The sequence below is a fragment of the Chiloscyllium plagiosum genome, chromosome 43 (genome assembly GCF_004010195.1).
Source record: "Chiloscyllium plagiosum isolate BGI_BamShark_2017 chromosome 43, ASM401019v2, whole genome shotgun sequence".
Lineage (NCBI taxonomy): Eukaryota > Metazoa > Chordata > Chondrichthyes > Orectolobiformes > Hemiscylliidae > Chiloscyllium > Chiloscyllium plagiosum.
Window position 1 is genome coordinate 5,356,987 of NC_057752.1, and position 14,881 is coordinate 5,371,867.

General features: G+C 39.1%; 1 protein-coding gene across 4 annotated transcripts in view; it reads left to right on the top strand.

The window, feature by feature from the left end:
- kmt2d (lysine (K)-specific methyltransferase 2D) overlaps window positions 1-14,881 on the top strand; it is a 245,245-nt gene that overhangs the window by 92,217 nt on the left and 138,147 nt on the right. For all 4 annotated transcript variants that reach the window (XM_043681826.1, XM_043681827.1, XM_043681828.1 and 1 more), the window contains exons 9-14: window positions 1,212-1,399; window positions 2,131-2,282; window positions 4,499-4,603; window positions 6,827-7,953; window positions 13,302-13,415; window positions 14,709-14,816. In XM_043681826.1, coding sequence (XP_043537761.1) covers window positions 1,212-1,399; window positions 2,131-2,282; window positions 4,499-4,603; window positions 6,827-7,953; window positions 13,302-13,415; window positions 14,709-14,816 — 1,794 coding nt within the window. The remainder of the gene's footprint in view (window positions 1-1,211; window positions 1,400-2,130; window positions 2,283-4,498; window positions 4,604-6,826; window positions 7,954-13,301; window positions 13,416-14,708; window positions 14,817-14,881) is intronic.

A 14,881-nucleotide genomic window follows, 5' to 3' on the forward strand; every position in this document is an offset into this window, starting at 1 on the left:
TACTAGACCATTACAATTACACTGCTGACTCCCCAGGAATGATACTTGAAAGTCTTGCATACTGTTTTTTCCTGAATTCCACGGAGTTGTTTTGGGAGTTTGCAGATCTTATTATAGTAGATTCACTTGCTTTTTAACTATCAAGAAGTTTGGAATGTGTCTAGTTGCTTTCTCAACTGATGGTTAAAATTTGTCACTGAATTTATTATAGTAATATGGTTGATATCCATTTCTTTGATCACTTTTTCTATATTTTTAAGATGTTCTTGCCGATCATCAACAGAAATGTCACTGTCCATATTTAGATGGGTGGGAGAAAAGAAGACCAACCATATTGACTCTTTCCTCTTGTATAAAACATTTGCTGCCATCTAACAACTCCTAGATGATTAATGTTTTGTTTCTGCTGATCTCCAAGTGGATCTCTGCATTCACCTGGGTTATTCATATAATTTTTGTACTTTTTTGATCTTTTATTTGTAAGGATTGAATGAGCAGAAAGTTGGATTACTCTACTAGGGCTTAGCTTTCCTTCTGGTTTTGACTGTTGCACAACACTGTTATAAATTTCCTCCCTCCTTAACTGCCTGTTGGTACCTTTTGTTGGTTAACCTGACCCAGTACAGGCTAGTTTATTCCTATATGCATTTGAGTTTTGTTGCCATCTTCTGTAATCAGTCATAAGGATTATGACATTTTCTTTTATTGCTCATGCCTTGTGAAATGTTCTGAGTGAGGAAAGGAAAAAGCTTCTGTTTGGGTAGCAGCCTGCTTTTTTTGCGTCTTTGTTAACAAATGAGAAGTAGTGTGGGAAACTCTAAGGGAAAGAACGGAAAAGAAAAATGATTATTTTATATCTTCTCTGTTTAAGAATTCAGTTCTCTTGCTTTCTAAGATAAGAATGTGTGCGTAGTGACTTGCTGCCATGTGTGCATGATGGGATGTGGAGGGAAGAGGAGATCAACTCTGGTTGAGATGATTTGTGGTTTCCTTTTTGGTCTAACGTTCGAGGCACAATCGTGCAACAGCTAAGAGTCCCATACTAGGCTTAATTTTCGGTGCAACTTCGTGAAAATGCTCCTTTTTATCGTTTATTTTCTAATAATCATGAAGCTGCACTATCAGATGTTGAGTCAATTGAATCAAAAGACCCAATTTGATATCTCTAATGTGCTTTTTATGGTAGCTTCTCTTCTAATTTCTTTGTGCAGAACTGCCGGGTGTGCAGTGATTGTGGTTCAAGGTCTGCAGGGAGGCATCCAAATTCACAGTGGCATCACAACTATTCAGTGTGTGAGAAATGTTACTGGCAAAGGAACAGGGATACTGCAGTGTGCACACTATGTGGTAAAACAAATGAACAAACAGATGACACGCTAAACTGCCATATCTGCCAAAGGTAAGTGATTTATGCACTTATTATTTGTCAGGCCAAGAAAAGGTGTTTCTGTTAGCAACAGTCATCATGATCAATTGCATCTGTAGGAAATCTCATCGCAGTATGTATGCAGAGGTTGATTGGAGCCAAATTGTATTAGAAGACTAAAATTAGTGCCCCTTCAGTTGTCTCCATATAAGTTGTTTCTAACAATGCATGTAGAACCTAAACTAGTGTGGGTGAAATTTAATGCTTTTCAAGCGTATAGACTGTGAACTCTTGAGTAACTTACACAGCAAGGAAACTGGTAATTTAGCCCAATTGGTCTATGCCAATATATAAGGTGTAGATTAGGCTCCTTCCACTCCACTTCATCTAATTCTACCAAGTCAACATTTTTTACACCCTTGCTTCCCAAAGGCTTTTAGTAAATGAACTTATCCTATTTAAACATTTTCCACTTAGAATTTTATTGTGCTGCTAAGCATGCACACCAGTTGATTAACAATAGGTAACCTTACCCCCTCACCTTTTTCAGTACAGTCTTGTGTGACCACCTCTGCTTAGTGCTTCATTTCCTTCAGGAAAGAACCAGATTTCATTCCATATTATGTTACTAAAAATTTTAGGTGTTTGAAGGAAATAACGCATTACAATTTACTATATTTCGTGTACATGCCAACTTCGTCTTGTCAATTTTAAGGTTTAGAAACAGTAACTTTTCATTTGCTTCTTGCATGATTTATTCTCAGGTGGATCCATGCAGACTGTGGCCCTTCATCTCTTCTTTTATCAGGGCAACAGTACACGTGTACAATGTGTAAAAACCCATCACAAAACTCAGGCCTTTCACTTTCTGAGCATGTTGTTGAGAGGCGACTGAAGCTTGGGTCAGTGGAATCAGGTATGTCTGAATAGATTTATTTGATTCTTTCTGGAAAGTGTTTAGCCCTAACTTAGACCAATGAAAATGTTTTTGTAATTTAAATCGCTATGTTTTCTCTGCACGTTTAATTTGATTATTGGAATTTTGATACACTGTGATGTCAGTTCAGTTACCGAGTCATAGAGCTGTACAGCATGGAAACAGACCCTTTGGTCAACTCATTCATGCCAACCAGACATCCTAAGTTAATCTAGTCCCATTTGCTAGCATTTGGGTCTATAATCCCTCGAAATCCCTTTCCATTCATGTGTCCGTCCAGATGCCTTTTAAATGCTGAAATGGAACAAACCTCCACCATTCCTTTGGTAGATCATTCTATACACGTGCCACACTCTGTGTGGAAAAACTTGCCCCATAAGTCCCATTTATATCTTTCCCCTCTATTTGAAAATTATGCCGTCTAGTTGTGGACTCCCCGACCCTGAGAAAAAGATCTTGGTTATTCACCCTATCCTTGCCCCTCATAATTTTATAAACCTCCGCAGGTCGTTCTGTTATGATGCTCATTTCGTCAATGCAAATTCACTGTAACGTGATTGATGAATTGGGGAAGTTGTTTCTACAGAGTAAACTCTTAGAACGTGTTAGCTGTAACGTGACTACAGTACCGACACTTTAAGCACTGTTTCTAAAGTGTAATTTTTCTATAACGCAGGGTTGTATAAGAACGCAACCATCATGTTAAAGAAGAAGTGACTGTATAAGGTCACCCATCAGCCTCCGACACTCCAGGAAAACAGCCTATTCAGCCTCTCCCTGTAGCTCGAAACCTCCAACACTGGCAACATCCTTGTAGATCTTTGCTGAACCCTTTCAAGTTTCACAACATCTTTCCTACAGCAGGGAAATCAGAATTGAGCGCAGTATTCCAAAAGTAGCCTAACCAATGTCCTGTGCAGCCGCAACATGTCCTCCCAACTCCTATACTCAATGCACTGACCAATAAAGGCAAGCGTACCAAACGCTGCCTTCACTATTCTGTCTACCTGTGAGTTCACCTTTAAGTAACTATAAACCTGCAACCCTCGGTGATTCTGTTCAGCAACACTCCGCAGGGCCCTACCATAAAGTGTACAAGTCCTGCCCTGATTTGCCGTACCAAACTGTAACACCTATTTACCTACATTCAACTCCGCCTGCCCCTCGGCACATCTAATCAAGGTCCAGTTGCATTCTCACTGTCAACTACGCCACCACTTTTGGAGTCATCTGCAAACTTATTAACCATTCCTCCTATATTTGCATCCAAATCATTTATATAAATGACAAAAAGCTGTCACAGGCCTCCAGTCTGAAAAACAACCCTCCACCACCACCACCCTTGAAGAAAATTTCATAGTGAAAATGTTATGCACGCCTTTCTTTCCTTTTTAATTTCACTTTTATTTCAGTAAGCTAATGTATTAAGTCTTGAGTATGGTGTGCTGTATCCTCCTATGTTGTAACTTGGAGTAACATTTTTGACTCTCCATCTAGAAAACACACATTTTTCATAATTTTATGTGAAAATATTTCATATCATGTGGGACACTTACTACTCTGAACTGTGGCACAGTAAGAGTTTGTCATGATTGCAGTTACTAACCCTGGTTATTTGGTCTGCTCCTTTTCTTATAGCCCTTTGCAGGTTTGCCAAAGTAATTCTATGGATTATTTGTGACTTTGCATCCCACTTGACCTGCCGACAGGTCGAGCTCCGAAACACAATTATTAAGCAACAAAATAAAGCTTTGTTTTGATCTTTTTGTGCTCCTATCTAGTTATTTCTCATGATCACTTCAAATTTACTATTGCATGGGAGACAATGAATTATTTAAATATGTACTGGAGTCTTTGCAAGATTGCTTCATTTTTGTGATGGAAGAATTTCTCCATCTTTATTCTATGCATCATGCAGAAGAGTGGATGTTAGATAGCTTTTTGGGTCATTCAAAGTTAGTAAATGTGAGTCATGCATCAGAGGCCGTAAGGTGATTTTGGCCATGGATTCTTCAGTAATGTCACTGATCAGGAAATCCATAATGTGAGGATTGAACTTGTATCTGTAAATAATTATCGCATGCACATTCATGCTTTAATGCACCATTGTCTAAATAGAGCTCATTTTGATTAATTTTCAAGATTTCAAAAAAAACTGCTTAAGCAGCCTGAAAATGTTGCTTTTTGTTGTGTAGAGAAAGTAAAAGAAACTGAATGGTCTGAAAAGCAAAAGAAGAATGTTGAACCAGAAAAACAATTGAATGAGAGTGTCGCTGGAAACCCATTTCAGAAACAGGAGGGTGAGAAACTTGCTTTTAAACTGGGGCTGTTTGTCAATTTTGAAACTTGTCTTGGATCTGCTGTACTCTGAATTTTTGATGTCTCATTTTTCTGATAAATAGCAACATCATCTGTACAGATTTATTTCCATGAGGAAAAATAATTAGTTCAAACATTTTGCTGGTCAAAACATCCATTCGACCTTTTGTTGTAAACTGCTGCAATCTTGATGGTGATTTGCACTTTTATAGTGTTGGGTAAGAAATTGATATTGACCCAGAGACAATGAAAGAACAAAATGGAACATGACTTGGAGAGAACTTGCTTGTCATGTCCATACCACTGTTGACAACATGCTGATATTTGCTGTTCTGGCTGTCTGTGGATCACCAGCACTGTGGAAACCACAGCCCAGGAAAATGTAACTCTTTCAGATGACCAGGTGAGAGGGAAGATTAATCCAGATAAAATTGGGTTGGAAAGAAATTATAATCAGCTGAGTCAACAAAATATGTAACTTTATTTTTGTGTAGTATTAGCATCTATAAATTTAATCGAAAAGTGTCAACTGGATGTGACCTTTCTGCTCCCAAGAAGAATGAATGCTATCTGGGTGACCAAAGGAAATGCAATAGAAATGTACAGATAAGGCAAGCTTATGATTAACACTAGGCTCATAGTACAATAGAGCATCAAGCAGAAAAGAAATGTAGAGATGTTTTGAGGGGAAAATTGAAAATAAATTAACTGATAACGTAATAGAGAATATTAAAGACTTTTTGAAATATGCGCAGACTGATAAAGGGTAGGCAGATTGGTAAATGGAAACCTAGCGCAGACAGAGTACATAGTTGGCAAGTGTACTTTTAATCTTTCTTCACAAAAGATAATGTCGAAGTCACAGTAAAGTGAATGAATAAAAATAGGCACTTAACAGTTGAACCGTACAGTATTTAAGTCACCTGATCTAAATTAGGTTGTTGAGGCAAGTGGGGTGGGAATATTAAAATGCTGTGTGTGCTGCACTGAAAACAATGCACTCAATGTAAGTATCCACATTTGTGTTTCCTTTCCATGTAACTGAAAGGATTTACAGGATATATGTTGTGCCTTATCTGTCACAGTTAAATTTTTGGGTGGTGCAGTTATCTCTGCTGTTGTGTGGCATTTGTAGGTATATTTTAAAGTTACAACCTCCACAGTTTGGAGACTCACTGCTTCCTCTCTTGGGAATATGCTCTGCTGGCAGGCCCACTATTCACCAAGCTCGGTGCTTTGCAGTGTTAATATCTTGGTGCCTGTCAGTGTTCCCATTTTGACTTTGGGCCACTGACTACTTGCTAGTCATGCTGTAGGAGATCCTTTGAATTCTGAAGAAGGGCCACTGGGCTTGAAACTTTTTTTCTCAACAGATTGGCTGTGTTGTTCCAGCACACACTGTTTTTGTTTCAGGAAATCCTCTAGTTGCCTCAATGCTTCACAACAAAGTGTTCTCTGGAGTTACTGTAATGTAGCTGAATGGATTGTAGCAGCTATTCTACACTAGCAATGCCCTATAAAAAGAAAGAAGGTGACTGCAATGGCCTATGTTTGCTAATTGGATTGATTTAAAGGAGGAATGTTGACCAGGGCATCAAGAGCATATCCCCAGCTTTTTAATATTGCCTTCTGATCTTTAATATTTATCTGAAACGCAAGAGGGGCCTCAGTTTAAACTTTTATCGAAAGCACTGCATCTAATAATGTACAATTGAGGCCAGCTTAGGCTGCGAGCACAAATCTTAGAGTGGAGCATGAACCCACAGTTCTTTGCCTCTGAGACTGATGTGGGTGAGTCAGACAAAAGATTTTTGGCTTTTAAAAACGATGAATGGAGACCAAAAATTGTCTTAAATTCACAACTCTGCCTTCACTGAAATTACAAGTGAAGTCTTTGAATACTGTGAAATGTTTTTTGTGCACTCGGCCACCTTGCACTTTTTGTAATCTAACCCCTGGAGTCTGTTATTTATTCATTAAACTAGAAAAGTAATTATTTTACAGTACGTTCGGCATGATTTCAATAATTGTTTTGTCACCTTTACTTCTCAATCTTAGTTTGATATTTGTTTTGGAAATTTACCATAGCTAATTTTCCTAAATATCTGGTGGGAAAAATAAAATATTAACAAAATTGGTGTTGTGGGTAGATGATAGAGGGCTAATGGTGGAGTGGTAATTTTTAAACATTTTTGTTTTGACAGGTTCCATTGAAGCTACTAGTAGTAGTGTGGAAACAGCAATTCAAAGACGACAAACGTCTGATGTTGGCACCAAGGAGCAGGTGGAATCTCAATCTCTTATTTCTTCAGAGGAAGGTGGGGTTGAAGACTTAACTACAGTGAAAGAGTTTGAACATGAGAAACCTGATGAAGGATTCCATTCTTCTCCAAATAGAGATGTTTGTCAGACTTCTGAAACTGGAGGAGGTGCACAACCTTCTGAGAGCATTAAAAGTGGAGTAATCACTTCAGTGGAACCTTTGTCTGCAGGAAAAGAATTGCCAGAACATTTCAGTTTGGATCCAGCAGACCAGTTGGAAGATTTTATACAGGAGAAGGAAGTAAAAATGGAGAGCTCGGTTTCTCTGTTAGACCAGGTAGAGCCAGGTCTTCCTGCAGAGATGGGTGTCAGTCCCACTGGTTCCATCCCAGAAGAATTGAAACCCCACCGCCTTATCTCACACCCTGACCTGATGGACTCTGCTAGTAACTCTGCCGAAGCACAATTAGACTCTGCCACCTCTGTTTCGATCAAGCAGGAGACTAACCAAATCCAAACAGACAAAACTGAGCTCTGTGACATTCCTGCTGATTCAAGCTGTAGCTTCGTGGAGAGGGGTGAAGTTTCTGATATAGTCTCGGATGGAATGGAGACCAGGGATAATCCTGTTGAAATGGAAGTTAATGATATTGTGACCCCTATGGAGGTTGTACCTGCAGTAAATAAGCTAAAGACTGAGCAAGATGCTCAAATGGAGGTGCAGGATATTGGGAGCACAGACCCTGTCAGTAACATGTTCATTAAATCCGAGATAGTAGAGGAAATATCGAATCAAAGTCAAACGGACTCGAACAGCACCTGCTTGGAACCAGATTATCCAGTTACTTTGGACCGTGATCCCAGTCTGGCTACTATGGATGTTTGCATGACCGTAGCAGATGATGTTTCTCCAAGGGTGGAAGAAGAAGCTGAAAAGTCCAATTCAGACCTCCGGTTAACAGAAACTGAAGATTCCCTCCCAGCTGACTCTGGAATGATGAAGAGTGAATCTGGCAAGCCTGCTATAATGAAGAGGCGCTTTTCACCAGGTCGCCCTCGAGTCAAGCAGGTAAACGAGGAAGAAAGGGCTTTATTATTTCAAAAATATGTCTTTTATAATCAACCTCTACAGCAATGTTATTACACATCTCTATCCAGGTAGGACTTGAACCCAAGCTGCCTGGCTCACTCTTAAGGAAACTACCACTGCATATCAACATCCCTGGTTTTTGAATTTTAGCTGTGATTGAAATAGAAGATTGTCCACTTAATGAAACAACTTTGAATGGATATTTTGAAGGTTCTGTGCAAGAGTGCACAGACATGCACACTTTTTCCTCCTTCCTTCCATACCATAAGCTTTTGAAGCTTGTGTGGATCAGTTAACAGCATAGACTGGGAATCGGACAAATGGCTATGCAAATGCACGAAGTTTATGGTACTGAAGGAAAGCTATTCAGCATATTGTCTCTTTGTTCTTGCAATCCAAAACTAATCCTATTGGCCTGTTGTCCCCCTCTGCTTCAAATAACTTATTTCATTTCCCTTGACCAATTTTAAGGTGTCAAGTCTCAATCACTTTATGGTGATTTATATTACCCTCACATGAATCGCCATGGTCTCCATCAAACCTTTTGGGAATTTTCCAAATGTGTGAACTAAATTTCATTGTTGTTTCTGATATGGTGCAAATACTATTGGCTTTTACTCATGCTCATAGTTTCCCATCTCTGGCGTAGTTTTGCTGTACACTTTCTATAGAGTAGACATGACTTGCAAACTGTGGCCTAACTAGTATATTGTGAAATTCATCCCTATTTTTAGGTGCCTACTTGTATTTCTACTGATTTTCTTTAAAAACAAACTTTTTAATAACTATTTATATTTTGAACCTTCAGCAAATCATATATTTGAATATCCAGGTTTCGTATTTCTTTTTACCCCTTGATCAACTACCTCATCGACAGCCTGTCATACATTCTGCTAACCTGCCTGTCACCCTGAAGTATTTTACAGAGCTTCTCTCTCTGTTTAATTATTCACTTCCTATTGTACCAGCAACAAGAATAGGCTATTCAGACCCTTGAGCCTGATTTGGCATTCACATGGCTTGTGATTGATCTGATTTTTAACTTCAAATCTGTATTCCCACCTGTCCCTTATCATCTTTCACTTCCTTGTTTAACCAGAATCTATCCACTTCTGCCTTTTTTAAAAAAAAATTCAAGGACCCCCCTTCCTGAAAAGGTTGTGGAAACAGAATGCCAAAGAGAGACAACCTTCAGAGTAAAAAGATTTCCCATATTTATGCTGTATTTGCACATCTTTACTGTCTCATTTTAACCTTTTCTGTAACCTCCTCACGTCACCTTTGCAACTTATTTTCTTATCTATCTTTGCGTCATCAGCAATTTTGGCAGTCATACCTTCCACTCATCGCAGCTCGTCAATTCTCTGCTTAGTCAATCTTCAATTCATACCGATATGTTACCTGCATACCACGAGCAGTAACCTTTAAGGCAGTTTATCAAATGTCGTCTTTGGTCACCCTTAATCCACAGCACAAATTGAACTCCAATGGATCGGTCAAAAATGACTTCCTTTTCACAAAACCTTATTGACTTGGCCTGATTCGCCTGAATTCATCTTGGTGTCCTGGTACAACTACTTTCTTAATAGCATTTGATATTTGCCCTATGGCAAGTGTTAAGTCAACAGGCCTATAGTTCTGTCTTTCTTTTTGAATAAAGGAGGAACATTCGCTGTCCTCCATTCCAGAATCAAGAGAACTTTGGAAATTTAAAACTGATGCATCTCACTAGTTACATCTTTTAAGACTACATGATAAAATCCATCATGATGTAGGTGCTTGTCAGTCTCTGATTTGTGATTTTCTGTCTGTCCCTCTCTTTCATTTCCAAATTTATCAATGCTTCTGTGTTGTTTGGTTCATTCTGACAGTTTCTTATTTTCCATTGTCAATTCTTCAGGCTCACTTTGTTAACTCTTTTTTTCTAAATATTTATAGGAACTCCTTGCCATCCGTTTTAATACTTTTATTGTACTCTAATTTTTGACTCAGTTTAGTGGGTCTGCCTTACTGCTTAACCTATTAGATTTTAAGTAGAGCAGTTCTACCTGTTTCTCATCTTTACTCTGCACTATCATATAGGAAGTAGGAGCAGGAGTAGGCCATTCTGTCCTTGTTGTAATCTACCATTTGGCATGATCATCCAGTTCAGTATCCTGTTCCTCCTCTTTCTCCACTTACCTTTTAATACCTTTGGTCCTAAGAACTGTATCTAATTCCTTCTTGAAATCATTGAATTGTCTTGCCCTCTTGTATGCCCTCCTTTCATACATCAGTCCTACCATCCCAGAAGTCATTCTGCAAACCCTTATTTCATGAAATCAGGAGACCAAAACTGCATGCAGCATTCCATTAAGGTCTCACCACAGCTCTGTACAATTGCAGCAAAGCATCCTTGTTGTATCCAAATTCTCTCGCCATGAAAACCAATATACTGTTTGCTGCCTGCTGCACCTGCATGCTTGCTTTGATTGCCTTGGTACACCAGCCAAGCAACTCTTGTTGCATCTCCAGCTTTCTCAATCTGTTGCCGTTCAGATAATCTGGCCCATGTTTATTCACATCCATGTCTAGGTGTATGGAAGGATCCCACTGCACTGATCAAAGAAGCGCAGGGAAGTTCTCCCATTCTTTGGCTAACAATGAAAAACTAATTATTTGGTAATCTACAACAAGGACAGAAGTTGCTGGAGGGGCTTAGCAAGTCCAGCGGCGTCTGTGAGGGGAGGTCAGAGTTGACGTTTTGGGTCTGGTGACCCTTCCTCAGGACTGAGGAGGTTCTGGAGAGGGGTCACCAGACCCGGGGCATTGGCTCTGGCTTCTCTTCGCAGATGCTGCCAGACTTCTGTTTTTGTATCTGATTTGCAGTATCTGCAGGTCTTTCTGTTTTTATCCAGTCATCTGTCATTGCTGTCTCTGAGACTTTCTATGCACAGTGGCTGCAGTATTTCCTACACTGCAGCAGTGAATATTTTATAAAGCGCTGCATTGCCTATAGAACATTTTAGATCATTCTGATGTCATGGATGCAACATTGCTATGTTTGAGAAGGTCACAGCCTCCTTGTTTAAGCTTCTTCTTTGTTCTTTCTCTGCCAAGTGTACCACTTTATATGTCTTTTGCATTGAACTGCAGCTGCCACCTGATTGCCAACTCCTCAAACCCAGCAATTTCTTCGAATCTCCTGGTTTTAAAGAGTAAATTAATTTTCTTTATATATTCATGAGATGTGGATGTCACTGACTAAGCCAGTGTCTATAGTCCAGAGGGCAGCAAACAGTTAACCACATATAGACCAAACCAGGTAAGGATGGCAGGTTTGATCCCTAAGTGGACCAGATAGGCTTTCCCAACAGTTAACAGTGGTCATCATTCCAGATGTTCTTTTTATTAAATTCAAATTCCGCCACCTACCGAATCAGAATTTGAACCTGGGTTCCTGGGCCTCTGAATTAATAGTCTCATAGATGATACCACCGCCCCCTATCTACACTCTACCTCATACTTATCGAATAGAAGTACTTGTCATGGGCTGGGAAGTGAGAAATATGTTTTTGTTTTGATTCAGAATTGAGGAATGGGAAGAGAGAAAAAAAACTATAAATAAATAGGAAGGACTTAAAGTGATATGGGCTAAATGCTAGCAAATGGGACTAGATTAATTTAGGATATGTAGCCGGCATGGACAAGTTGGGTCTGTTTCCGTGTTGTACAATTCATATGACTATTATACTTCGTTTGCTATGCATTAACCACTCACTCCGCTTGTCCAAATCACCTTACTTCTGAAAGCCCTGCTCATCTGTATAATGTCCAACAGCATCACCTGCAGGCAGAGGATTATCTTCACATGCATACTGGCAAAACATCAACAGAGACTGTGGAGGAGGTGGGAAGAAGTGCTTATCAGACATGCAGTGTTGGATGAACCACTGGCCATTCATCTTGTTGCTACCTGTAGAATTTGTCAGTGTTCAAATTTCATGTCACCTCATCAAAGTCAATGCATTTCAAAGTCAGTAAATGAACTACACTGGTGTGTATCTTCGACACTTGATTATATGCTGCATAAGTTCAAGTCCATTTCTCTTCAAACATATTTGGTTATTGTGTACACTTACATCTCACTGCAGTAAGACACAGGAAATCGAGCACCACTATTCCCAGGGTTGTCACAAAGCAGACTTTATAAAAGTACTTAAAGTTCCCCAATTTGCCTGTCTTTTAGACCCAGGTTGACAGAGAGCATGGACCAGATTTCTGTACTTAACAATTACTATTTATTACAAATAAATAGTCTAGCTGTAACTAAACAAATGAACTGTCAACATATAACTATATAAAACTCTAACCTGCTTATAAAACCTCCTCTCTCCAAACACTCAATATCTATGACTTTATTTCTTTGAGTGCAAGGAAATACTAGGAAGGCAGTTCAATGGGCACTATCCACAAAGTTCTCTGTGATGATCCTTTTGTCTCATCAGGACTTGCTGCTCCTCAATCTTCTTTTCCCAGGTCCTTTCGCTTGCTTGTAGGTGGCACTGAGTGACTGGTTCCCATTTAAAGTCTTTGACTTATTGGTTAAGAGCCATGGCTTACAGCAACTTATGAGGTGAAATGAACTGACTTCTGTCAGGCTTGAGACTTTTTTTTTTCTGTAGACAAAAGGACACCACCTGCCTTTTTAGATGTCCAGTTAGCTTCTGTTCATCTACCTGGGAACAAATCACAATTGTTGGCAGCCAAAATAATCTTTGTCATTGACAACTTGTCACCATCCACTGACCAATCCGCTCCTTGTTCCTGGCTGCATTTCCCTTCATGCACACCCCTGGTTCCAGATAATCTGTAGTAAACCTGCCATTCTGCTTGCACAGACCGTAGTTTAAACAGCACTTTCAACCAATGGCTAGTAACTTGTTTTTGAAAAGTGCTGTAACCTTTGCTTGGTTTTTAAAGCAGTCCTTTTCCTATTTCAGTCCACGACCAAAAATACACACAATTTAAAAAAAAAGGGTCTTTGTAACAATTGTCATGCTTTGACTTGAGCAAAGCAATATTGAGTGAAGAGCAGTTGCTGCTGTTGTCAGTTATAGAAGTTCTGGATGTGAGGTTGGGGGGAGTGGCGGCTGGTGGGTAGAGGTGGGTGATCATGTGGTTTAAGATATTGTGAGGATGATGGTTCTATTGGGACTTGCCCGATGATTCCTTTTTATCCCTCCCCTCTGAGTTTACATGACACTGTCACATGTATTCAGAATTTCGCAGCTAAAGGTAATTTTTTTAAAAATGTGGAATTTAAAACATTCATTATTTTGCTTCAGGGTCGTTGCAACAGTTTTCCAGGCAAAAAACGACCCCGTGGTGGCGGGCATGTTGGGCGAGGACGAGGGCGATCACGTTTGAAGTCTGTGTCTGGAATCTTGGAGTCTCTAGGGGTAAGAATTAAATGGTTTGGGTATCAGAAGTTGGATTATTTTGGGGAATAGTTGCAACCTAATTAATCCATTGCAGATTTATTTATGATTGCATTGGACCAAAAGCATGAAATACACATTTGTGGCACAATTTTACACACACATTGTGTAAAATTTTACACACAAGTTTGTGACCACACTTTGCCAATGTAGTGTTCTTGTTTTTCAAAACATATTTGGGCCGTTATGGGGATGTCATTAATAAGAGTGAAGCACTTCTCTGTTGGCATACTGGGGGAAAATCTGAGATCCAGTCAATCTTCTCTTCTGTGCATTTAACAAGTGGTAGCAGAAGCCCACTCTTCAGGTGGGGATATGTTCTATGAAGTGAACAGAATTCAGAATGGTAAAAGGTAACCAAACGTGTTCACTCACTATCAAAATCTCTGTCCATATTTAAGCTTCATTATAGCCAATTTGTATTGTTTAATTTGATTATTTTTGTTTCTCAAGTTTTATATACAGCATTTAAAAATGAAATCATTTTAGATTTAAAAACTGGATCAAGTTCTTTTTGACGTCTTAAATTTAATACAAACTAAAGTTTTTATTTTAAAAAGTAACAATAGAGTAAAATGCTAATCTAGAATTACTTTTTATAATTCTCAGGCACCAATTTTGAGACCCAGCATTAGACTCTTCGACCGAATAGGGCATAGGTTTATTTGCCTTTAGCCACTTGCCTGCTGCAGTGACTTTACAGCAATAAAAATTGTTGCTTATGCATAAGGGAATAGTTGTGATCCTTCTCTCACTAATCAATACTTTGTGTCTCTGAAGCCATGTTTCAAAGGTTTAACGGTATTGTAACTGTACCAATGCACTGTTTTGCTTTCTCCATTTCAAATTTGACATGAAAAGCTCAGGTTTCCTACAATGTAACAAATGTAGTACCCAAATGTAGTACCTCATTGTAGTACCCAAAAATGAACCAGGTCTCTCCAAATGAAACACACTATATTTAATTACTTTTCATGATGAAAACTGAACCAGCATGTGCGTGCATCGCTTTCATTGCAATAGCATCGCAATTGCAGGTGCATCATTGATGTGCACAGGCCGCTGGACCTGATATTTCAAGATAAAACAGTGGGCATTTTTATGGTCAAATTTAAAGAATTTATTTTTTTCTAAGTCATCACTGCCTGAAAAAAAAGTCCAGGCATTTAAATAGAATTAATTGCAAGGAAACTGACTTGAATGTCTAGTGCTGAACTGATTTTCTAGTGCTGAACTATCTATATCTTGTCTCAGTCTACAGGAGTGGATACATCTCCAAGTAAAGAGGAAGATGACGATGATGATACAATGCACAACACAGTGGTTCTCTTCTCCACTGAAGACAAATTTATTCTCCTACAGGTAGGCTATCTTAATCCCAAATGATTCAATCAGTTCATAAACATTTAATAGATACAGTAGACCCC